Here is a 27,118-nt window from a genome sequence, read left to right as displayed (position 1 = left end):
GCAATGTTAGAGTGTGGAGGTCCAGTGGAGTTTTGAGGCGAAAACCATATACCACTTCAAATGGTGTGCAACCAGTGGAACGATTAACAGAGTTATTGAAAGCAAATTCAGCTTGCGGTAATACGAAGTCCCAACTTGCTACATGATCTGCTACTAAACATCGTAAGAAATTTCCCAAACTCCGATTGGTCACTTCGGTTTGGCCGTCAGTTTGAGGATGAAATGCACTGGAAAACAGGAGTTTTGTCCCCATTTTTGCCCACAAAGTCTTCCAAAAATAACTCATGAACTTAACATCCCGATCCGACACTATTGTAGCTGGAACGCCATGCAATCGAATAATTTCTTGGACAAGGAATGAAATGAGCCATCTTCGAAAAACGATCCACCACAACCATTATGGAATCATGCTGTCGTAGGGTCTTGGGTAATCCAAGTACAAAATCCATACTAAGGTGTTGCCAAGGCCTATCTGGAATGGGAAGGGGGGTATAGAGTCTCGCTTGCTGTTTGGTGCCTTTGTTTATTTGACAAACCCGACAACGAACCACAACTTTATGAACGTCACGACGTAGTCGGGGCCAAAAGAACCTGTCAGAAACCATGGCAAATGTTTTATCAACACCGAAATGCCCTGCTAATACCAAAATGGTGAAAAACCTCTAGAACCAACCTCCCGTTGACGTCCAAGAGGGAAAAAGACGAACAAAATCTCTCTATACAGAATCTCTCTGTTAATGAAATTTATCTGATTTCTTCTTTCTGAAATTCGGGAACTACTGTTCTTCTCTCAACTCTCCATCTATAAAGGATTACATCTAAAAATCAGGAAACAAACCATGACGGATTGCCGATATAACAACCGAGTCTTACGGGAAATCAATTAAACAACTTAACAACGCCTAAAAATTTTAGCAACTGAATAAATCTTATCTCCATGATTTAAGGAGTATCTTCCGCCTGTGATCTGTGCTCTCTATTTGCATCAATTATAAATCTTATCTCCATGATTTAAGGAGTATCTTCCGCCTATGATCTGTGCTCTCTATTTGCATCAGTATACCAGGTAACTTACATGGTTCTATCTACCACCTCTTTCTCCCTGAGACAGTCTTCTTTACTGCTCCAATGGACACTAAGAATTGGTCAAGGGATGATAAGGTCTTCATATCATCTGGTGGGAAATAGCTTGCAGCCTTACCCATGAGAGCTGTGAAGAGATTTGCAAGTGAAGGCCTAGTGACATATTGCTCTCCCAAGAGCTCGTCGAGGAAGCCGAAAGCTGTCAAAAAGTCTGATTTACTCGCATTAATCGGGGCAGCAAAATGAGCAGGAATTATTCTCTTGAATCGCCAATCTCTAGTAATCCGATCTATCCAGTCCCTGACCTGAAATTTGTAGCAAGAAAGATGATTTAATGTATTTGAATTGTGTTTGCAAACTTGCCAGGTAGAATATTTATTTGACTCAAGCTAATCAATTTGGAGCAAGAAGGGTGGTTACACACAATCAAGTCAATCAAACAATCCAGATCTGATTGACAAATCTCACTTGGGACAAGGAACTACCAACCTTTTCAGGAACTTTGCTGAAGACTAGTGTTTTGACAATGGGTGAAACAATCAACTTCTGTGACATTTGAGCAAAGCTTGCATTAGGCTCCAATAGATTAGATGGACCCAAAAACAAGATCTGTAGAACCATTCTCTCCCATCCTGCATCAATCAAGAAGCAGCCATATGTATTTAGAACAAAATTTTGAGTATGGGCACCGCCTTGCTACTTAACCGCACATTCAAGTGGTGAATGAGAGACATTTTGATCTGGAAATAATTTGAGAGAGAGAACAATATATATGGCCTATCATAGGAACTAACCTTTCTGACGGTTCATCTTATTATCAACAACTGGCTCTTGTGGGACTTCCTTCCCCTTGCTAAGAATTTTTACTGCCAGACCATTCTTGGCTGATGCTAGCAAGGATTCTTTGCTAATACACTCTGGAGGCTGTCTTGGGACAAATATCACAGCATCTGTTATCAATAAAGTCTGTGATTTCTTATGGTAAAATGCCACCTCGACATAAGGTCCAATTCCTGACACACAACATAGTAAGTAGATAAGAATGATGTAGAAAAAATCACAGAAATCTCACAGAAAATCTCATCAGGAAAATGAGGAGATCAGTTTTACCAACTTCAGGAGAACTGAGAATTTTTTGTTCAATCTCGTCAGCCCATGGAGTGGAAGTGTCCTCATCCAAGAGTGTTTTGGATCGGAAAATCCCAAAAAATTCAAGTGGCAAATTTAATGGCCAACTCCATTGTCGTGGTGCAACCCACACTTGAGCTCGTGGGAACTTTCTTGAGAAAGGACCTACAAATATTTTGTGTTCATATGCAAATGTGGGCAAAATAATGTACTCTACAGGGCCCCCCAACTCCTTCACAAGCTGATACAGAGAAGCATGTAATGTTTAAACAATTTTCTTATCTGAGAAATGGCTTGAAGACTAGACATGCTTATATTACATTCAGACTTATCCAACACCCAAAATATCTTTGATGAAACCAAGAAATTCTCAGAATTAAACTAAGCATAGAAAGAAAACTACCTGAATACATTCTTTAGTTGGAGCTATTGGGGCATGGATCCACATTCCTCCTGACTTGAGCTTGATAACTGTCATTCGGATGTTTGTAGAGACACTGCTGAAACCTAATGCTTGCTCTTGCTCAAACAGCCATATACAGTCTTTCACAGCCTTGCAAACAAACAGGAGTCAGTAAAGCATGTTCTAGACAGAACTGTTACTTTTTCAACGGAACGAAATTGCATGAAGAATCTCAAATACTGGATGGAACATTAGTAACGAATGGGATTGTTACTTATCAAGTAAATGCTTGGGATTGCAATATGGTTTAGCATTCTGAAAAGGACAAACCTTTTTGAGTACTAAAGTGTTGATTGAATAGGGATGACTTGAATTTGCACTTCAATACAGGAGAGAAAACTGTCAATTGATGCAAACTACATACAAGAGAACAGTAGCTTGGGCTTCACAAATCCACAATATGTTTGAACAGAGGAGTTCATTCACAGTAGCCATAAAAAAGTGGCTAGTGAAAGATACGAGATAAGATATTTCACATTCAATATGAAACTATCTAACAGAATCCTCATCCCAATCTCAATTTTGCATGAGAGAGACAAGTAGTTTAAGTAAAGAGTAGACAAAAGGTCAAGACAACAGTCGTAGCTGCTCATGCAATTTATCCAGAAATGATGCTTGACAAGAGTAAATTAGGAAAAACATGAAACCAGTACCACCACAGATCTACCAAACTAAAAATTCTCCCCGTATAGAATGATTATGAGTAGAACCAAGCCGCAGCTAGAATCAAGTTGGAAATGCTATAGAAGGGGAAAACGGTAATACACGATAAAGAGATAAATAACATGCAACCCTCCCCTTCATCGTTTTACACATTTTGACTCAGATGCATTAAACATGAAAAGCAAGAAGATCTTTGGAGTTGCCATAAGGAGTTAATAATTAAAAAACCCCCGGCTTTGCGGACGAATGCACTGTTTCAATAAAGTAATTGCACGGAGAAGAAGACCAAACAGCTTTTGAAGCTGCCCACCTTACAACACTTTAATTAGGGATCGAATGTCTCAAATACACAACGAATTCTTCCGATGTCCCAAAAATTTTGGTCCTATAAATTATAAAAACAAGAATAGCAACTCCAAACGAATTCTAACAAGGCCACAGAAAAGTTGCAAATCCAGACACTGGAGAGCAATACCACAAGAGTTAGACATGAGTAAATAAAGCAGTGAGGAAGCAGAGTCAGCAGCTCAGTCACCTCAGTCCTTATGGTGCGCCTGTTGAGGAAAGGCCCAAGAGGAAAAGGAAATCCAGTGAAATTCAGATAAAAACGTCCGCCAGTCTTAGTGACGGCAGTGCTGCTGCCGTCGGTAGCAGAAGCAACAACGAAGCTAACAAAATCTCTTCTTATATTGGAGGGTTTCAGATGAACAGAATAACCATTTAACGGTCCCCCATGAAAAGAAAAACTTGAGACTCTTTGTGGTAAAAATTTCTGCAGAAAATCTGTACAAGGAAGAGACATGGCAACGGTGGCCACCATTTTCAGCTAGCTCCCAGAAATTTTTGAGCTGCTAGTAGATTTCTTCTGAAGAACTCAGGTCCTTAATAGCTCGAATCAGGCTGGAGAGAGCCTCCATTGATTTTCTTGTGACCGTAAAATTCATTGACGTGCAAATAGGCAACACGTGGCAGATTTTCAGTCAACGACAAAAACTGTGTGGGCCCGAAAGTGGGAACTGAGAAGTTGAACGTGTAATTGTGACCACAGAACCGTACTTCCGGTTGATTCGTCAGTTCCCATACCGGTGAATATTCTAGAAAGAGCGGTGAGCAATGAATCTTCCTAAAATAAATGGAAGTATCCATCAAACATGTTTATTTCTTTTATAAAATTTTCCTTTATAAATACATGGCCACACTATGTGACTTCTTCCACCTCACTTCCACAACTTCATACTATTCAACAAGAACACTAAAAGTTATTCTTGTTGGAAGATATTTAGTCTCAAAATCTTAATTACTTTTAATTTTGATGATAACAAACATTTTGGTATCTGATTATTTGAATCGAAAAAATTCAAGAAATAACATGTCTAATCGTTCAAACAAATAAACAATGTCAAGATGCCCCGTAGAAAAAAATTTGAAGTTAGCTCAAGAGTAAAGACACTAGTCGGACGGACTAGCAACATTTGTTCGAATAATCCATTCTAGGAAAAAGAAAAAGAAAACTCTTGGAAAGTAGTTGTGTAAGCAGGCATTCGAATGACTAGAAGATTGCATGAAGCCAATTGTTCAAACGACCAAGAGAGAACTTGCCTTGAGCTTTGGATTTGCATAAATTTACAAACACAATGGCATGTAGACGTAACACTACACAAGGTTTAGCAAAAATGGGTTAAATTTTTAAATAGTGTATAAAAACCAATTCATACCCCCTCCCCCTTTCCCCCTCCTTTGAAGTTTGTACATCACATGGCCTAACAATTGTTTGTAGATGAGTTCTAGGCTAAGTTGGTCCTCAGGATATCTATTTTTATACCTACGAGAACTTTGGTTTTTGAGTTTGATCTTTTGTCGATTAGGTGTAGTGGAAATGGTTGTTAGCACTCTTTCAAAAAGTTCTTCATAATGTGTGAGAAGTTAGTAGTCTTGCCAATTAGTGACTCAACTAGTCCAACAATAAAATGGCCAACTTGGGAATCAAATTGGATGGTAAAAACTTTGAAATCCATAGAAGTGCAATGAGAAAAGCTAAATATACTTATGACACACTTCAGTCACAAAGACTCCTGAGTGGGAGTCTGAATCTCATTTTTATATCTTGGTTGTTAAACAATGTGACTTCACATATTAGCAATCATGTTATATTCTTTAGAATTGTATGCCATAGTTACCCTTACATGAATGATTCTCTAAGGAATAGCATTTGCCCTATGGACAATCCTCTTATCAAATATGTGGGAGAGTTAGAAAGAGTCTTATAATATATTAGTAATCACCACCCCTTGATAATGGACAATATAGTGTTAGAGAAGCAAAGGGAAGAAGTGCACCGGACCTGAGACCATGGTCGTAAACAAAGAAGATTTTTTAAAGCTAGTTAAAATAGTTCATGTATGTCCACAACATCATCTACAACTCAATTTTCATCTACTGCCACTATAAGTGCCACCCTAGCACAAACAAGAATGTTTGTTTTACTTTTCATGGTCTACATCCTAAGTAACGAGCTCTAGTGCCTCAACTCATATGTTAGGCAATCCTAACTTTTTTCTACTATGTTTACTTTTTTCCATGGTGAGGGCACCATCATGTCTCACTCTCATTATCTATGCCATCATTAATGTTACATGTTCTTAAATTTTCAGTCAATTTGTTCTTTGTGAGTCAATTCGCCAAGAAGTGTAGTAAAGCTTTAGACAATTTAGGAACATGTATTTGTAAACGAGACTAAGTTTCCATTCAAAGCTTAACACTTATTAGCATAACTAAGATCATGAACTACATTTCTCTTACATAAGGTTAAGGAAAGAAACCTATATGCCATCCAACTTAATCAAATATCCTTATCATAACCGATGAATATCATAAGTAGAAAGGAAATCACGTAAATTAATTAACAAAGAGGGAAAAGAAATAATTGACACATGCAGACATATTTTGTGCAAATATAGAACATTGAGAGAATTATGTAAATAAGGATAATTCTTTGATAATTAGTTGTTACTTGGTGTTGAAATTAGTTACATGGAATTTACTGTGAAACCTTTAGTTTTGTTTCAATTGTTATCTATTTTTTATTACTTTGGAGTGATGCCTAGATACCCATTACCTGGAATGGACAGGAGTACGTCCAACATCTTGCTTGAATAAAGTCTTTTATTTTTCATCAAAGTAATATTTTTTAATTACCCTTAAAATAGAGACTAGTCTTTTTTTAGTACCCTAAAATTAAGCTTATCTGCTTTTAAAATTGATGGGAGGTTTTTTTTTTCAAACTTGTACAATTTTGAGTGGTGTATGGAGTCTTGTCATTCAACTAGTAATAATATTTTTTTTTCTCATTTTCTTTTTTGAATCTGAACCTTTTGGAACAGAAATATCGATCCCAACTCGAAGAGGAGAAGCAGAAGAGTATAAATGAAAGAGGTGTTGAACAACTTGAGATGAAAAATTCCATGAGTTGTGGTAACAGTTATTGAACGTTAATGACCAATGATAAGTTTTCAAAGGACATCCAATGGGAGAATAAAAGATGATTTTTTTTGCAGTCAAAGGTGTTAAAGGTAATTGAAAACTGAAGATTGAAGACTAAAGAAAAATTTCTTTTTAAGCTGAAGTTAACAAGTCCAACTTAAGGGGGAGTATTGAAATGGTAAATATGGATGAGTCTTATGTGACTCTTTTGATAAAGGGTCTCACATTCAATAATTAATTTGGTGGAGTCTTAAATGATTTTCATGGGTAGAAGTTTCACATAAGAGGTTGCATTAGTTCTAACATATTAATCTTTTTATAACAACATAATCAAGTTCCTTTTTCCACCAAGAAATTTTTTTATGAGGCTTCATACTTCATGTACCTTAGGCCATCCAACTTTATAGGGTAATTTGGATTATTAACTAGTCCACATCCTTAGTCTTCAAGTGAGAAGAGTTATAGTCACAACATTCATGGTAAGCTCAAAAGTCCAGGGAGAGAAATTGGAGTTTTAAATAGCAACAATATATTGATAAATTTTATGCATAAATTATAATTCTTCGATGAAAAGATATAAAATGATTTTTTTTTTATCTTTGACCTAAAATGTCCCAACAGTGGATTGCTTCTTATGTAGAGGAAATTTCATCCTACGATAGAAGAATTGTCATTTCAGATATTTTCATTGAAGAGTTGTAATTTGTTATGTAGAGGCAATTTTATCCTACGGTCCGGCCAAAAGTGAAATGGTTAGAATTGATTACTCTTATCTATCCTATTGCATAAATGTTGATTCATAAATCTAAAAGAGAAACAAGTCGAATTCAAAAACCCTTAGAGCTCAAACAAGTTGTCGAGGACGATTAAAGGAGTAAAGACAATGTTACCTCTCTATCAGCCAAGTAGAATCAATTAGGAGTGATTTTATTTTAACAAATATCTTTTATGTAATCAATAGTTCTAAATTGAGTAAAAAAACATCTTGTATTGGTAGAGAAAGATTTTCCCCTCTAGTAAAGCCATGTGAGTAGAGAAGCTTCTAGAGTAGAAGACTCTAAATATAGATTGCATATTGCTTAAGCTAGTAGATGAGGAAAACGATTAGTCCCACGTCGCTTGTAGAAGAGGTGTGCTTAATACTCAAACACTATAAAATATGTAAGTTCTCAAAGTTTTTTGTATCGTCAACTACAATTATGTCTTTAACTAGCTTCATCAGATCTAAGACATCTTGATCGATGATTTAAAGGTTACTTAGGTAGCTAGCCACCTAGCCCTTGATGAAAGGGTGTTTATCAGTATAAAGAGTCTCAACAACTCCATCCATCAGCTTGAAGAGGTATTAGCCCTAGTCCTAATCTTGAGGCCTTAGTGTTTTCCTTGTTAGTATCCTAGTGATATACTTAGGGAGTTTGCATGTGTGAGAAGTGTTCTCATTAAGTTGTCCCCTTGTTAGTATCCCTTACTAGTCTACCTCAATCTCTAGGAGTCCACACAATTACCCAAGAGAACAGCCATGAGTCCCCACCAAAATGGCCTAAAATCATATTGTGATAGTGTGAACATACTAAGACAAGTTAAATATAAGAGGGCATAATAATGTGTTATATAAGTAGCTAATCACATGGCATACATAGGTATCCTTTGATTTCTAAATAACCATGGTATGTCAACTTGGACTCGGATCTAACTCGGCCACCTAGACACCTCTTCCGATCGCCTGAGTCAGGTTTGGGACACTTGTTGCACCCACACTAGAACGGGGCAGCCTGACCCTGACCAGTCGATCTAAATGGGAGAACCAAAGTCACACTTTCCTCACAGTTAGGGTCCGGTCCAAAGTCCAGACCCGGCGGGATTCCAGGCTTTCCGGTCTTGGCCTCGACGGAATACGTTGCCTTTAGTCGGTTACAAGAAACAAGAAAGCCCGTCGGTTAACTGTTGCTTAGGGCTCTTCTTCTCTTTTCCACTGCCGTAGCAAGGTTTAATCTTCAATTGCTGTGTCTAGCTAAAATCGACTCTTTCTGGTTTGTAACCTAACAATCCTGCCTTTTCTTTTCGTGAATTTTGTATGTTGTTTTTCTATCTGATTTCGCTTTCCCTGTTACTTAATTCTGTTGCTGGACTCTGTCACTGTTCTCCATCTTCAGATAAATTATTTCTGGTAAAGCTAGGTTTCGTACTTGAAGGGGCATCATGTCATTTGATCTTCTTCTGAAGCTGTCGTGTGGTGAATGTGGGTCTACCATTGATCTGTATGGCAGTAACTGCAAGCACTTGACGCTTTGTTTGTCATGCGGAAAGAAAATGACGGAGAGTCACTCCAAATGCTACGACTGTGGAGCCCCTATCACTCGATTAATTAGAGTACTTTCTCGCTACTTTATCCTTTTGATACTTGATTACTTGTAGATGTGACTTTTAAAGCTGAATTCGCCAAATATTTGGCGTAGGAATACAACGTTCGTGCTATTACCAGCAATGATAAGACTTATAGTATTGCTAGATTTACTGCTGGTTTGCCAAATTTCTCCAAGAAGAAAAGCGCAGAAAATAAGTGGTCTCTTCACAAAGAAGGACTTCAAGGGCGTCAGATGATTGATGGCTTGCGGGTACTTTTCTAATTATGCAAATTCAGTTTTTACAAGGAAGCATGATAACTTCATAAGTGTAGCTTATTTTGTGCTGAAGGGTAACCGTGATGAATGAATGAATGACAGTTAATAAATTGAAAAATTAAATTTGCTCAATTGGACAGAGATTTATCGGTATAAGTAGTTTCTCTCAATAAATGGCAATAAGCTCAATTATCCACTTTCTTTCTGATGACTATACTTCTACGCTGTCTTGGGTTTGAAGCTTAAAAGATTTTTTGGTTGTTGAAGGTTCGTTTGAATCTTAGGATTGAGTTAGCTGAGTATCTATTCATATAAAGCCTTTCCACTTCTCTCTAGTGGTGTGTGAGAGGTGAAAGTTTCCTATAAATTTACGTTGATAGAACTGATTGGTCTGCAATGAATTTTCCTATAAATTTACGTTGATAGAACTGATTGGTCTGCAATGAATTTTCACTTTCTTGGGTGTAGAGCTGCTATATGAGTTTTAGAGGCTTTTTGGCCATTGGCAGAATTCTTTGTATAAGTTACTGTTATTTTATATGGTATTTGAGAATAGACAATATAGAAGACCAGCTTAGTGCAAGCCACCTGTAAGAGTTCTCCCCATGGATGAGATTGTGACCACTGGTGTACAAGTAACATTTTATTTTGGTGTTTAATAACCTATGGACTCATTAAACATCACATTATACCTACACGCCCTTGCTTTGAAAAATTAATTCTTGCATAGCTTTGCAACATCATCAAATATACCTTCATGCCCATGTCCTGGATCTACATTCCTTAGGTCACAAGTAGGGAAGTAAACATGCTGGATACTGACTGGACATTGCACTATCTCTCTCTGGTTTGTTTATAAATATCCCGATATCTGAATCCTGATGTTGTCCAAAGAAGTTAGAACCGGATTTTTAAATTTTTTTGCAATTAGTATAGAAATTGTAACATGCAGCCACTACTGCTGTTGTGCATTGGTGCTGCGATGTGAACGGGCAAATGAAGTGAGAAGAGGATGCATGGTGGGAATCTTTAGGGTTAGGGTAATTTCGAACTTCTAACCAATGTCCTCTGTTGAGTATGCATTAAAGGCTCAAGTTTTGGACCTGATATTTACCGGATCCGGATCTTTTTATTCCATTTCTGCTATGATACAGTGTTGATCCTTTATAGGATATCCGATTAAGGTCTGTCATCAGATATTTGATTAAGGTTCATCATCAGATATTTGATTGAGGTCCGTCATCAGATATTTGATTAAGGTTCGTCATCGGATATCCAATTAAGGTTTTTCAAAACTCTGGTTCAGATAGTTATCTAAGAATTTGAACTCGGAAACGAATTGGATTTGGAGAATATCTGGATCCATAGACAGCCTAAGTCCCAAGTATCCTTGTAAAAACATTGTTACAACTAATGGTCCTATATATAACTTATCATCAGATATCCGATTAAGGTCCTGTTTGAACAGTTATCTGAAAGTTCAAACTTGGATTTGATAGAATCTTGAGAATATCTAGATCCATTGACAGCCTTAGTCCCAATTATCCTTGTAAAAGCATTATCACAACTAATGGTGTTATATATCACTTATTTCATATAAACCCAGTGCAATGATGTAGGACCTTCCTAGAAATCATGAATTAGAATACTTGCAACCATCTTTATGTAGGTTTTTGGGGGGTGGGGTGGTGGAGGGAGGTGGTCTCACATCTGTTCAATGTCTGATGCATACACTATATGCCATAATTGCTTAGAAGAAAAAAAAAAAAACAAGTCATAATATCACTTTATAGGAGTTTTCTGGTCTTTTTCATTCTATAGCTAGAGTTAAATAACATAATCTAGCTTTTCAAAAAAAAGAAAAGAAAAGAAAAAGATTTGTGTGTATTTTCTTTCTCTTAATATTGTAAGGGTAAATGCATGGGCGCGTAAGTATTTGTGCAATATTTCAAGATTATTTTTGGTAATTAACCCTTTGTTTCACTTTATTTTTTTACTAACAGTAACGACCTGTTTAGAGGAACTGATGGATTTTCTAGTTTGCCAATTTGTTTCTTTAGAACAATGTGTCATCTCAAGTACTCATTGCTCTCGATCTTCTCTTGCACATGTGTTTTTATATTATAATTTCCTTATTACTGATGAATTCCATGTCTCATGTGCATCAATAGGAGAAGTATAAGAATAAGCCATGGGTGCTGGAGGATGAGACAGGCCAATCACAGTATCAAGGTCACCTCGAGGGCTCCCAGTCTGCAAATTATTACCTGTTAATGATGCAGGGGAAGGAGTTTGTAGCTATGCCAGCTGGTTCTTGGTATGCATGACTAATCTATTCGGATCTCCATTTAGATCCTCATTAAGATGGGTTTCAAGAAAAGAAAAAGGGATAGCTAAAGTGATAAAGGGAGAAATAAGTCATTGGCAACATCAGCAACATATTTTTCAGTGGCAACTGTTCTTACTTCTTTATGACTCATCTTTTGTAAGATTCTTACAAAGCTAACAGTTTGTATAAATTATAGTAGAATCCCCAATTCTAGAAATTAAACATTGTCAAGATACAAAAGGATGATGTGTTTTTGTCTCACATCATGTCAGCCTCACACAAGTTGATTTTTTCTTGCATGTTCAATTATAAAAATGATGAGTTTTTGTAATTCTGTGAGACAGCGTATCATGAGATGTATTTTCCTGAAGGTACAACTTCAATAAAGAGGCTCAGTACAAGCAACTTACACTTGAAGAAGCAGAAGAGAAGATGAAGAATCGGAGGAGAACTGCGGATGGATATCAAAGGTGGATGATGAAGGCAGCGAATAATGGGCCTGCTGCATTTGGAGAAGTTGAGAAGATTGATCTTGGCAAAGAGAGGACTGAAGGAGGGTCCCGCAAAAAAGTAGATCTTGATGATGATGAGGCTCCTACTTCAGATCGAGGGGAAGAAGACGAGGAGGAAGAGCAGACAAGGAAAAATAGATTGGATCTCAACAAAAAAAATGTGAATGATGATGAAGAAGGTCCAAGAGGAGGAGATCATGATCTTGATGATGATGATATTGAAAAAGGTATATTCTTAGTTTTTATCTTTCCTGTCCGTTTCCTTGTTGGTAACATTGAATGAGTTTTTAATCTATGTGGGTGTTTGGCTGCAAGGAGTACCTTACTTCTTGTTGACTTAATTAACAAACATAGACGGAAGGTTAAGGAGATGAGAAGATCTGGAATAGGAAGTTGATCTTTGGCAGAGAAACCCAAAACTCCCGTACATCTAATACCTAATTAGTTAACTTTCCCATGTCTTTACCTAATCACTTTAGTTGTTGTTGCAAAAGTTTAAATATAGCCTTATCTTTATTACGATAAAATTGCCCTTATACAAAATAGTAGCCTCTGCGCTTCCTCTGCTGTTACTTGTGCTGTGATGCAGATGAATGATTGGATGTCTGTTGCACTTTTTGTGCTTCATACAGTGAAGAAATCGATTTATTGAAAAACTTTAATGTTAAAGCGTTTGAGATCCCTTCTGAGGAAGAGCATCAGCTAACTCCAGCGACCAGTAGTCACCTCTCATGCCAGGGGTGGGTGCTATTAATCCAATTTTTAAAAAATATTTGAGCAGAAAAAGCTGTTACAGCATTCCAGGGCTGATTATATGGAAAACCTTAATATATAATTTGTTCTTTATATTTTCTTCTGCTGATTATAGAACCTCACGGAATTTCTTCTCTTTTTTTTTTTTTTGAACAATCTATTGCCACTAATTTTAATATTTTGTTAAAAACATAAAGTAATCTTTTCTTTCAATTTTTTTTGTATTTAAATTTACTTTTTTAAAAAAAAAAAACATAAAGTAATCATCCATTTTCAAGCCTTTCTTTGACAATTCCTAAATTGTATTTGGTTGAGAGAGCACTATTACTAACCATTGCGCCAAAAGATCGACCTTTTAGTGAAGACACAACTTGCATATTAAAGACATGCCCATTCCAACACTCCCCCGCACAGAGAACACCCGTGTACAAATGCAAATGCACAATCCCACCTATGCGGGGATGGCCAAAGACAAAGTCCCACCTATGCGGGGATGGAACAAACGGGGGGAGCGGGACTCGAACTCAAGACCAACCTGCTCTGATACCATGTTACTAACCATTGCGCCAAAAGATCAACCTCTTAGCGAAGGCGCAAGTTGCATATTAAAGACAGGCCCATTCCAACAAGCACTAGTTCTCAAGCAAACTCTTTTAGTTCTCTTATCAGCCCTATGAAGCTTTTCCAGGTTGTAGAAACATCCTTGATCTGCCTATCATGTAGAAGCTTCTTATTTTTATTTTCTGGGTATGAGGAAGCTTTTTTCCTTAAAATTATATTTATTATACACATATACATAATTTTGAGTGGAAAATAAATGTAGATGGTATACAGAATGTAAGTAATGCATTCAGGGTAACATTCCCCCCCAAAATAAAAATAAAAATTCAGAGTATATGACTCTTCCAACTTGATTGAGTGAGTGAGAGAGTGCTCTGACCCTTCCTTCTAACTACGGGGACTTCCTTCTTCAACTCTAACTCTTCTTTTTGGAAACTTCCTTCCAACTCTTTAACTCTTCTTCTAGGAAGTTATCTTATCTTTCTACTTTAAGAGACCACTATAACTAGGAAACTACTCTCTCGGCTGCAACTAAACTGGGACAAGCTCCCCTATTTATGTAGTACATTATAATGTGGAAGAGCTAGCTGAGAATACCTAAGGGCATAAATTCACCCCAAAGTCACTCATGTTTATGAGAGAGGAAGGAGGAGGGAGACTAAATTAAAGAGGCCTGGATTTCCTATTTTAGACCAAGTTCCATAAACAGAGTTTCTTAAATTAGAAAGGCTCTCTAAGTTGCAATTTTTTTTTTAAGCTTATTGAAGTTCTTCTTCATCTTCTTCTTCTTAAAAAAAAGGCTCATTGAAGTTAAAAAGTTCTAACTGGAGAAGTAACATACTGTTTTGAGAAGAACTCATCCTCGACTCTCACTCTTCTGTTTCCCATAGTAAGGAAAAAAATGCATCACATTAAAGACATTACTGATCTGTGAGTTAGAAGGCAGCTCCACCTTGTAATCATTATCATTCGTCTTTGCAAGCATCTTGAACTTTTGTTTTTTAACTTATCATATTCATCATTAGGTTATCATTTCCTAGAAAGATGCAAACTCTGTGGGCAACTTCAAAAACAAGTTCCTGTCTCTGATTTTTAGCTTGCTTTTTTTATTTTGCATAACGGGCTTCAATATTTGCTCGAGCTTGCTCATGAATTGCCATCAAATTAGAAATCATGTCTGGTGGCTGTCTTGTTTTGCTACCAGCAATAAAATAGGAATAATATCGAGAGGACCTTGAGTCTTTCTGTGAAGTTGGGTCCAAGGTCCATCCCAAAATGACTAGCAAACTTAGGAAATCTCTTTCCCAACTAATAAATTCAAGATCTTTTACTCATTAATCTATGTGGGACTATTCCTTAACACTTCCCCTCATGAGTAGGCCCTCTTTTGTGGCTCTACAAGCGGATAGTTTAAGTGTAGGCCATCTTTTGTAGCTCTACAAGTGGACAATTTTAGGTTTATGCCCTCTTAATTTTTTTTTTTTTTTTTTGAAGAGTGGCATCTTTGCTGCCTCAGAATCCGAGCCAGAAAGGCCCTTCCTGCTTCTTTATAATCAGGGTTTAAGCGAAAATTTACAAAAGGACAAAAATGCTCCTCAATACTCAAAATTATATATCTCCTAAAATACATGTCTAAATTGAATGAAAATTTAACTAGAGATAAAATAAAACGTTCTCTATCTAATACCCACACTATAAGAGATAGATGTAATATGGAAATATAGGAAATGACCAAAATACCCCAGAATTTGTATTTTGACACTCCCCCTCAAGCTGGAGAGTAGATATCAAACAATCTCAATTGTCACTAAAGGATACATGTTCACGTCTCCCCAAAGGCTTGGTAAATTTATCTCCCAACTGGCCTGAAGACTTTACAAAGGAGTTACTACCTTCCCCTGCATAATTGCATCTATAATGAAGTGGTAGTCAACCTCTATATGTTTCGTTCTCTCATGGAATACAGGGTTGTTGGCAATAAAAATGGTTGTCTGGTTATCACAATTCACAACCATAGGGTCAGGTAACGTAAAACCAAACTCAAGAAGCACAAACTTAATCCACATAAGTTCACTAACTGTATGAGTCATTGCTCAATACTTAACCTCTGCATTGGACCTTGCCACAACTGTTTGTTTCTTACTTTTCCAGCTTACCAGGTTGCCTCCAACAAAACAATAGTAGCCTAATGTAGAACATCTATCCATCTTACACCCAGCATAATCGGCATTAGAATACCCAAGTACATCAACTTTCCCATTCTAATTATACAGAAGACCTTTTCCGGTTGCACCCTTCAAGTACTTCAAAATCCTCTGAGCAGCTTCTAAATGGACTTTTTAAGGATTTTTCATGAACTGGCTCATAACTCCCACAACAAATGAGATATCTAGCCTGGTAACTGTATCATAGATCAGTTTACCTACTAACCGTCGGTATTGAGTTTTGTCCTTGAGTGTAGGACCCTGGGTGTCATGTAGATTATGATTAACTTCCGTGGGGGTGTCTATGGGTTTAGCACCTAATAAACCATACTCCTGTAACATATCCAATATATATTTTCTCTGAGAAAGAACAATACCTCGCTTGTTATGAGTGACTTCAATGCCAAGGAAGTACTTGAGAGAGCCCAATTCCTTTGTCTGAAAATGTGAGGCCAAATATTGTTTAACTTCTGTAATACCATCAAAATCATCACCAAATAACACAATGTCATCTACATAGACCATACCAGTCTTATTTTTAAGTAGGAACATAAAATGATCTCGATGGCTCCTATAAAACCCAAACTGTAATACCACATCACTAAACTTTTCAAACCAGGCCCGTGGACTCTGTTTAAGTCCATAAATAGCGTTCTGCAGCTTACACACCTTTCTTGTCTCCCCTGAGCAACATACCTAGGAGGTAGCTCCATATACACTTACTCATGTAGATCACCATATAGAAAAACATTCTTCACATCATGTTTAAAGAGAGGCCAACCCTTATTAACAACCACAAATATTAATATACGTACCGAAGTAAGTTGGGTCACAGGAGACAATGTCTCAAAGACATCGACTCCAAAAGTCTGTGTATACCCTTTCACTACCACCCGAGCTTTGTACCGTTCAATAAGGCCATCAATATTATATTTGATAGTATAAACCTAACGACACCCCACTATAGCTGCTCCTACATGTGGATCACATAGACGCCATGTTCGCCGAGACACCAAAGCACTCATCTCATCATCCATAACTTGTTTCCATTATGGAGAGCACAAGGCTTCCTGCACTGGATGAGGTATATGAGAAATAGACAATGACATAGCAAAGGACTTGAAGGATGGGGACAAAAAATCAAAAGACACATATTTGGATATCGGATGAGAAGTACAAGATCGTTTGCCTTTTTCGTAGACTAATAGGCAGGTCTAAATCAGAGACAACAAGATCTGCAGGCGATGAGGAAGCTGGTGAATCATTAGAAGAGAGCTCTGTAGAGGTAACTGTTGGAGATACTGCAGGAGTACGAGAGTGACGACTGTAAATGTGAAGAGACAATGAAGAACTCGATGACGTTGGTACATAAAAAATTGCAACAAGAACAAGACTGTCTGAAGGAGATTCAGGTGATACAGGAAGCTCAGTAGATGATGAAAAATATGGAGTATGTGCAAAGAAGGTCACATCAGCTGACACATATGTTTTCGGTCGAAGAGGATCATAACATTTGTACCCTTTTTGTCAACGAGAATATCCTAGGAAAACACATTTGACAGACTGAGGTGACAACTTATCGACCAAAGTTCCAAACATATAAACAAAACAAGTACATCCAAAAATATGAGGAGCCATACCAATCAATTTACAATTGGGCTTTAATACCTGAAGAAAAACTTGACCACTCAAAATAGATGAGGGCATAAGATTAACCAAGTAGCAAGAAACTAAAACCGCATTTCCCCAAAAAGATTTAGGAACATTCATATACAATAATAGTGTCCTTGTAACCTCAAGGAGATGTCTATTTTTACATTCAGCCACCCCATTTTGTTGTGGTGTAAAAGGGTAATACCATGAGAAGCACAAAATACTGAAAATTTATGGTTATGATATTCCAAACCATTATCAATACGAAGTACATGAACACAAGCACCAAATTGATTTTTTATTTTATTGAAAAATTGAGGAATACATCAAATACTTCTAACTTCTCCCGTAAGAGATACACCCAAGTAACTCTACTGAAATCATCAATGAACGACACAAAATACTTAAAACCAAATGGACTAGAAACCTGACATGGACCCCATACATCAGAGTGGACTAATTCAAATAACTTGGTGCTTTGACTAGAACTAACTATGAAACTAGAGTGATAATGCTTTCGCAACTGACAGGATTTGCAATCAAATGAAATATCGGCTGGCAAAGAAGGTAAAGACTTCTAATAAAATTTGCACTTTCTAAAAAAAAAGATGCTCTTGGATCATCTCAATTGCAAGTACATCGCCGTTCATATAGGTGTGTATAGCTTCTACTGAATGCATCAATCACCTTGTTTTTTTTTTTTGAAAAAAGTGTGAATATATTACTAAGACAGAATAATACAAACCTTACTAAACAGGACCTTCCTCCACAACAAGCTGTTGGAGAAAAACACATTTTTTAGCCTGACTATCAATCGCCTTGTTTTATGTAACTGATTTTTGTTGAAGGACAAAGGTGAATTCTTGGAGATAATTCACCCATTTGGTATGCCTTTGGATAAGGCTTTTATTAGCCACCGATATGCTTTAATGCCTCCTGATAGAAACTACTTTGTTGGTTTTGAAGTCTTGCACAAAATCTACCAAAGAAAGACACATAGTTGATTTGGAATGGGTACAAAGTTTAGTGTCTTTAGCTGGCTGAAGAGTAAGTGTTTTATCATCAGCAAGAAAAATATGTGTTATTTTGTTTATTATGTATAGTTTTTCTATCAAACTGCCAAGCTCTTCCAAGTAAGAAATGACATGCATCCATGGGGATACGTCACACCTAATAGAGTTGGAGTACCTATCTCCATTTGTAAAAGTAACTAAGCACTTTCGTGACACTTGCACTTTATTAGCACTATTAAGCCATGCTATTTTGTGGGGATGTAGGTGGATTTCTGTTTTCAAGTTTAGTTTAGAGACTTGCATCTTGTTAGATCACATTCTCCCAAAAGCTTGAAGGGGGTAATATTTTTTTACAGTTTGACCTACCAAAGAACATGTAGTTTGTCAAGCTGTTATACCTCTACCAATCTTCTTCTTGTTTAGGAGTTTGAAGGACTCTGCTATTCACCAAACTAGGGCCATAATGTCAAGCATCAACTGTTTAAGTCTCTTCTTCTTTTTTGCCTCATCATCAACAGTAAGTTATGCTGCTCTCTGAACTCCCATCTTACTGGACTAATAAGTGCTTTCCTTTTTTAGGACACTGAGATTTATAGTAACTAGATTTCCTCTATTGGTCGGTAATTTTGGCTTACTTTTTGGTGGGTTTTGAGATAGAATTCTGTATGGTCAATCTAGTGAAGGATGAGGGGTTGTTTGCTGGGTGTTGGCATTTGGATGAGATAGCAGCTGCATTAAAAGTTTTAGTACTGTTTTGGGTGGTTGAATGGATATATCACTGTTCAAGAAACTTAGTCTTCTTCTTCTCTTTTTTTTTTTTGAATAATAAGGGAGAAGGGGAAACAAGATTATTTTGGATGCTATAAGAAATTAACTTATGATTTTTTTTAGCATATTTGTAAGCAGAATGATTACCTTGAGTGAGTTTGTTAAACCTCCCAACCATGGCTTGTTAATAAGTGAAAGGCAAAAACCCTTCTTCAAAAAAAATAAGCGAAAGGCAAAGACTCCTCATAAGTTGCTTTTTGTGTTCCCATGTCTGAACTTCTTGGAGACTTTTCTACACATGGTGAAGGATTGCCATCAAGCTGCAGCTGGTCCTCTTAATCTTCTTATAATAATGGGCACTTGACTTCAGCCAATATTTCTCAATTGTGAAGACATTGCAATGACATAGTTCAACTTAGATAATTATTGCCTTCTTGTCAACCATTAAATTCTGGAATCTCCACATTAAAACCAATATCCCATGTGGTATTTTTAGTATCTTGGAAATCATAATGATTCCGCTCATAAAACAACTTATTGGTATGCGACCCTTTATTGGTGACGAGTGGCTTGCATCAAGTGGTTGAGGGGTTACTAACTCCACTTTATTTATCTCCAACTTGATGTCTTTCAGCTATGTAAAGTTTGAAGAGTGTTGAGGTATCTAGTTGAACTTGTTGACTATTTTTGCTCCGAGGTCCTTTTGAGCGTTTTGGAAATCCTTACAAGTGATTTTACTTTGACTTATCTCTACATTTTCAATGCGGGGAAGTTATCAGCAATTTCCTTGTTTTTTTATGAAGGATGACTTGAATCTGACCCAGCATGCCAACCTTTGCTCTGATACCAATTGACACAATATGGTAGTTTAGATTCAAGGAATAATATAGGTTCTTCTAGAGTATGCTGACCTGGATTTCAGCAACAACTTGAAAGTTGTCAAGATTCAAGATTGATCGATAAAACTTGAAAGACCAGTGGAGTTTCTGTAGCTGTTAAGAAAAATAGTAAATAGAGAATAAGACCAGAGGATAAGTTTGTTTGGAAAGGAACTCCAAATCCATCATGCAAAAGACAAGTTTATCAGAGGATAAGTTTATCCAACAGTGAATATAAACACCAAAATTTCATGCAATGAACAAAAGATAGATTTATGAAACCCTTTTATAGGCATAATATTTAACAAAATAGGAAACTTGCATGTTGTTTCAGAGACGGAAGTAGACTCTAATTAGGCTTACTAAATCTATTCCTACTTGCTGGAGAAGAAATTTAATTCCTATTTCTACTTTTAGACTTGCTAACTTTATGCTCATTAAGAAACAAAGACCCAAACTTAAAATCGAAAATTACTTCTTAAAATGACTTTCTAATGGAAGCTTTTAACTAAAACAAAAAGTTGCTATTTGAGTGATGCTTGTCATCAAAACAATTAGTTACTTGTCTAGTTAGAACTTCTAACTTCAGTAAGCTTAAAACAGGAAATGGCAACTTAGAAAGATTTTATAATTTAGTACTTTCTATTTTAGAACTTGACCTAAAACAAATATTTGTCTATAGTTAAATTGAGTTTCCTTCTTCTTTCTTCTTTCATAGCATGAATGACTTTGGGGTGATCTCGTGTCCTTAGGAATTTTTCGGCTAGCTCTTCCACTTTATGATGTACTACATCACCTATGGCTTCCCTAATGATAACAAAGACTAAACTACTCTTAACCATATGACACTTGAAAAAGACTTAGATTACCCTTATAGAAAAAAAGTAAAATATCCTTTATAAGGCTGTCATGATATAACTTCAAATGTACGCATGAACATGAGCTTCTAGATTTAAGCAGAGACTTAATTGGAATAGAGGTTTTATTCTCCAAGGTTGCTTGTTTTTCTTTTGTAGAGTTGAAGTTTCATCAAAGTACTTTACGTGCAAGGTTCCAGTGTCTAAGACCTCATGGTTTAGTAGTAGTAATGTGGAGGAATGCTGTTAGTTCTGCAGTTTTTCTCTTTGGAAAACCATATTAGATGCATCTAACTGATGCCCCTCACTGGTTGGAATAGAGGATTAACCATTAGTATATTTACTTCATTTTATCATAACACCTTTTTGTTTTATCTTTTCTGTATAATTCCATGTTAACAAGATCATTAGATGCCAATTCAATTCTTCTTCTTTGTTTCTTTTCCATTTCAAATCTTTTACTAGTCTTTTAATTTGTTTGATAGTTGTTTGTCATTATCATTGATGAGATCGTGAATATGCTTAAATGACTGTACGATATTATCTTGGGTCTATCACTTTGCATGAGACTGTATAAAGACAGAGAGAGTATTTGGTTGGGTTTTCTCCTCAGGTGATGATTGGGAGCATGAAGAAAAATTCACTGATGATGATGAAGCTGTAGGTAACGATCTGGAGGAAAGAGAGGATTTAGCCCCTGAAGTTCCTGCACCACCAGAAATTAAGCAGGTATGACAGAGACCCTCATGAAGTTTCAGTTAAATATCCTTGTGTGTGTGCAGTCACAGTTTGGTTGGACTATGTACTCACATAGCCTGAGTTGGGTCCAGCCACCTATATGGATGGATGCTATGCCCATATAGTTCGTTTGTGTTTACTTTGAAAATTTATGGTAGGGCTTCTCTGAGCATCCAGGTGCTTTTGTTTTTCATATTGGGGATTTTATTTAAAGATCATTAAAAGGAGGATCAAGCAGCGCATACATGCTGCAGATAGAGCAAAGTTTCAAAGAATCAATGTTAAGCAAGCTAAATGCAAGTAGTTCATGGAGTTCTAAAAGAGTTCAAATATGTCTGATCTGATACCTCAAGATACCCTGGAGCTTGACTGAACCTTACCCTGGTAATATTTTTAAGTTTCATGGTCTAGACTCAAAACTCCTCAATCTCTCTCTGTGACAAATTATTGGCTATATCTTGTCTGTATATATTTATGCGATTAGGCTCTTTGTATATTTCATATACATATCAAAATTTTACTCCGAGACTGAGACGGCTTAACTTCCACAATTGTCAATGTCAGTTTGGATGGTTATTTAAATTTTCTTGATGATACAGGATGATGAAGATGAAGAAGATGATAACGAGGAGGGAACAAAGCTGAGCAAATCTGGGAAAGAACTGAAAAAGCTACTTGGAAAAGCTGCAGGATTAAATGAATCTGATGCTGAAGATGATGAGGATGATGATGACGATGTAATCCTTCACTTTCTTCTTTGCTAATGTTTTTTCTGAAAAAGTTCATTTTACAGTGCACTCTTTATCCACCTAGTAAGGGGTCCTTCCAAACATCCTGAAGTTATTGTTTTTAAAATACTTTTAGATCCATTCTAACAGATGTCACAGGTCCCTGTGGATTAATGTTGAATGGAATGTTTGTACAATGATTGATATTCTATTCAATTTGGCATGGCAGCTGGACGATGAAATTGGATTGTCACCTGTTTTGGCTCCCAAATCAAAACAGAAAGATGCACCTAAAGAAGAGCCTGTTGAAAGCAGTCCTTCAAAACCTTCTGCTACTCCTCGTGGAACTCCATCTCAACCAAAGTCAGCTAAGACAAAGAGAAAAGCTAGTGGAGAGGACGTAAAGCCATCCAGTACACCTGCAAAAAAGTTGAAATCTGAACATGTAAGAACTTTATGCACATGTGAGGTTTTCTACTCTTTGTTTTTGTATCTAATGTGGCCTTGATGTATTCAATGTTAGCCATATTCCAATTTGATGTATTTTCATTAGGTCTGACATGGAAATTCTTATTTTTCAATTAGGATTTAAAGCCTTCAAGTGTTAAAGAGGAACCATCATCCACTTCCAAAAAGGGTGCACCTCCAAAAGGTTCTTTATGTTCAAAAAGTGGGTCTACATTGTCTCCAGCTCCTGTGACCGAGGAGGAAATTAGGGCTGTTCTGTTGCAGAAGGCCCCGGTGACAACACAGGACCTTGTTGCCAAGTTTAAGGCAAGATTAAGGACACCAGAGGTATGCTAATTTAATACTTGTGATTTTATTGTGTTCGTTTATGTATGCTGTCTTTGTTTAGTTTCTTGCACCAGTTTAGGAAGTCTATATCTATCGATTTAGACATGATGTGACACTTAAATCAATACTTGATATGGGAATCTTTTCTCTAGATCTGTTCTGCAATTATGCTTTGTTTCTTATTTCAGCAATGCTTGACTGGTCAATTCTCCCCTTTTTCAAGATTTTATATCTTAAATTGAATATGTACAGGCTGTACTGCAGTCTGAGCCTGTATTGATTTATATCATCATCAGAGAGACCCATGTCAATATTCCTTTTTGTGAAATGGTGAGATTGATATTAAGGGAAGGAAAAGCTACAGCAACTTCCCACATTTCAGGAAGAGCAGAAGGAAAAACTGAGAAATGATAAAATTACAACAGCAAAGCGAGAAAAAAATTGGGATTCTCTCTTGTATGCAATCCTATAAGGCTCTTTTTCATCATATATAAGTGGCTTAAAATTAGAAATCTTTTTATTGGATACCCATATTGTACTTGCTTTGAGACTATGAATTTGTGGGGGTTTCTTCCTTTATCATTCATTCTAAATTACTCCATCCGCTTGCCTAATCGCGTGGGATGGAATGCTACTATTGTTTTTGGTGGCATGACACCATTTTTATATGTTCAAGAGTGACTTTGCCGGCTATTTTTCTAGATATGCATTGAATTGGGATATTATCAATCTGGTAAAGCTGAAAGTTGGCCTCTTTCATACATGACGGATTCTTTCTCCTATTTTAACTTGAGATTGATTATTGCAGGATAAATCAGGTTTTGCTGAGATCTTGAAGAGAATATCTAAAATTCAGAAGACAAATGGACCAAACTATGTCGTGTTGAGAGAAAAATGAAGTTGGATTACATGTGTAGTCTTCAATGACAGGTCCCCTTTGATATGCTTCTTACATGATTGTTGATATGTCTGACTTATATTAAAGATACCACTTAGAAGATAAATGTTTTTTAATAAAAAAAACAAAAGAATAATCTTCTACTAATTTTTTTTTAAATCAATTGGTTATGTATATGAGGTTAAATGATGTGTGCTTAGGTATTATGAAATGATGTCATGTTTTTTTTTTTAATAACTTAATAGATTTTATAAATATTTTTTTTTTCTAATTTTCCCTTTATATATCTGTATTCCTGTTTGTTAGATCGATAATCTAGTAAATAAACGAAAACAAAATGCTCTTATTTTTAATTGAATTCATCAATATCTTTGTATTTAATTTCCTCAAGCAAGGGAAGATCTAATTTGAAACTAACCATTTTATCTTTTATTAGAGCAAGAACATCTCAGAAATCTATTTGGATAATACCTATAGGAAGCTGAACGATTTAATAGATCAAAACAAATAACTAACAAGAGGATCTCAAAAAGAAAAACTCAAGAGGCAAAGATGAAATATCTAACAAAAGGAGGATGCCAGAATTTGAAATTAACAAAAATATGGATCATATAGAAACTAATGATGATGATCATTTAACATCGTATCCCATTGAATAATTTTGAATAACTAAAGAACTCAGCTAAATCCCAAAATATACTTATGATGATTCAAAATAAAGTTCAAACTAGTCAAAAGTAATGACAAAGGATTGCGTAAGAAAATAAGACTTATGTTTGATTTGGAACAAAATGTAAGAGTTCTAAGAAAAATATAATAGTTTGTGGGAAAAAAACCAAAAAGTTCAAGTCACTAGAAAACAAAAACCCTAATTCGAATCAAGGATGTACATGAGTTGGTAGCCAATGTGAAGTAAGGGAATAAATGGAAGGAAGACGCTCAAAATTTTTAAATTTTATTTATATTTTGCAATGTTTTTTTTGAAATTTTATACTATTTGGGGAATTCGTTAGGAATATTAGAAATTCTTTGAGAATCAAGGAAATTTTTTTATCGTTTGATTGCGATCTCTTTGTTTGAGGGGTACTTATGAACAAACTTCAGTTTGGGGCTTTCATTTGTTTGTAGGGGTGTTAATTTTCACTATTTAATCAATCTTTTGTTTATCATCTACTAAACAACACAAATATCAAATAAATATCTTATTCAACTAAATAATTAGGTAGTTTTACCTATTTACAATTATTAAACAAATATAATCAAATAAAGAGTTATTGTCGATTAATAATGACTAGAAGATTGTGCCTTCATTTTCCTCAAGAAACAATGAGAGCTATACTTTCTAAATACAATTTCATTTCATCTTTGTGGTTGGTGAGTGGTGACTTAACGTTTGCTCTTTGTTCATCATATGCATGGGTCCTTCCATATTTAGATATACCAAGTGATGTTCTCTTTGGTATCTATAGATCATACTTGTAAGTCCTTTATTTACCATCTTCTATAGTTCTTATTGATCCTTACCATGTTTGAGGTTTCCATACTTTTTCATGGAAATGATATTCATTTTTTTCTAGGGTATAGAAAATACTCTTATTTTAAGTATGGTTATAAACAAATCGATGCAAAAATTCAAAAATCTTGAATCCAAATAATTTTTGGAGACAAATTCTAATCCGACTGCATCAAATATGTTGGGGTGAGTAATGTAACCTTAAGGGTGGTTTTGCCTTTCATTGTGTAAATCAAGAAAATCCATTATTAATAAATCGATTTAAGGACTTTCTATCCCAAACATGAAAGAGAGTATGTTGTCTCATCTTCTCTTAGGTTTCGAAGTCTTTGCTTTTCTTTTATTTCATTTATATATTTTAAACTCTTCATGTTATCAAAATGATTTTGATATGGGGAGGTCTTTAATAATTTGTACGATTAATCAAATCCTAGGTAGCAAGAGTACATAGCTAGAAGTTGTGAAATCTTGTCATTTTGATTGGTGCACGTCAATACAATTTTTTTCTTAACTTTATGTGTATCAACCTTTGGTTACAAGTTTTTTCTTATGGTTTGCTGAAGAAATTGTGCCCCAAAGGTGCGGTTTGTGTGAGACAATGTGTTTCTCATGTTTGAAGTCGAGGTAGAAGATTGGGGATGACTGTTGTGGTTTTTATTGTGAGTCAGATTTTGATTTTTCGATATGATTGATCATTAGGTTTATATTGATTGGTCATTGTGTATTGATAAATCATTCAGTGAAGAATTTTTGCCCTAATCAATTAGAAAAAGTAAGTTGTTTTGGGCTGATCAATAATATAGAAGAGAGAGAGAGAGAGAAACTAGTGTGTTGTTATTTTATAGTTTATCTCGATGATACTATCTTGTTAGGAAAAGATTTGCAAGGTATAGTTGTTATGAAGCAACATTTGCTGACACAATTTTTAAACATGGGATTTGGGAGTGTTAAGGTACTTCCTTAGTATTGAGGTAATTCATAGTCGTTCTAAAGTATTAATGTCTTAAGAAAGTATGTGACAAGTATTTTGCTAGAAATAAGCTTGTGGGTGCTAAATAAGTTGTTATTCTGACGAAAAGCAAAATTGATTTGTATTGTGAAAATAGTCCATTGTTGAGAGAGAAAATTGAGTATCTTAAACTCGTGTAAAAGTTATTATATGTCACAGTAACTCGATTGAATATTTCATTTGCAGTTAGTGTGGTGAACCAATTTATGGAGTCTCTCCAAGTTATTCATCGTGAAATAGAATTTTGAGGTACTTAAAACAATTACCACGAAAGGGATTGATGTATAAACCTCATGGTTATCTTGATGTAATATGTTTTTTAGAAGCTGTTTATGCTGATTCTAAACACAACAAACACTCAATTAGTGCTTTTTGCACATTTGTTGGAGGAAATCTTGTGACATAGAGTACCAAGAAACATACTGTAGTAGCATAAGTACAATATAGAGTACTGGCTCACATTGAATGTGA

At 35.9% G+C, this 27,118-nt stretch overlaps 2 protein-coding genes across 3 annotated transcripts; one reads left to right on the top strand and one right to left on the bottom strand.

Annotated features, from left to right (window-relative positions):
- Window positions 1-688: 688 nt before the first annotated feature.
- LOC137952022 (uncharacterized) lies at window positions 689-4,209 on the bottom strand. Its single transcript, XM_068799072.1, has 6 exons — window positions 3,873-4,209; window positions 2,615-2,764; window positions 2,194-2,452; window positions 1,878-2,096; window positions 1,573-1,715; window positions 689-1,388 (listed from the first exon to the last, which is right to left on the bottom strand). Exons 1-6 carry the CDS (start codon window positions 4,155-4,157, stop codon window positions 1,086-1,088), a joined length of 1,359 nt encoding a protein of 452 aa, XP_068655173.1. The 5' UTR covers window positions 4,158-4,209; the 3' UTR covers window positions 689-1,085.
- Window positions 4,210-8,758: 4,549 nt separating this feature from the next.
- On the top strand, window positions 8,759-24,284 carry LOC137951780 (transcription initiation factor IIF subunit alpha-like). Of its 2 annotated transcripts, none has more exons than XM_068798690.1 (10): window positions 8,759-8,847; window positions 8,971-9,187; window positions 9,274-9,432; window positions 11,610-11,755; window positions 12,139-12,506; window positions 21,580-21,695; window positions 22,304-22,441; window positions 22,662-22,877; window positions 23,027-23,227; window positions 24,036-24,284. In XM_068798690.1, the coding sequence occupies exons 2-10, from the start codon at window positions 9,017-9,019 to the stop codon at window positions 24,123-24,125; spliced, it is 1,605 nt and encodes a 534-aa protein (XP_068654791.1). In that variant the 5' UTR covers window positions 8,759-8,847; window positions 8,971-9,016; the 3' UTR covers window positions 24,126-24,284. The 2 variants fall into 2 exon arrangements, with proteins under 2 accessions (XP_068654791.1, XP_068654790.1); XM_068798689.1 differs by having other exon boundaries at window positions 23,018-23,227.
- The last annotated feature ends 2,834 nt before the right edge of the window (window positions 24,285-27,118 follow it).

This window comes from Aristolochia californica, unplaced genomic scaffold, assembly GCF_029961685.1.
Source record: "Aristolochia californica isolate CCGP_79_NKW_82.1479 unplaced genomic scaffold, dmAriCali1.0.hap1 SCAF_15, whole genome shotgun sequence".
NCBI classification, from domain to species: Eukaryota; Viridiplantae; Streptophyta; class Magnoliopsida; order Piperales; family Aristolochiaceae; genus Aristolochia; species Aristolochia californica.
This window is presented reverse-complemented; position numbering and strand designations above follow the sequence as displayed.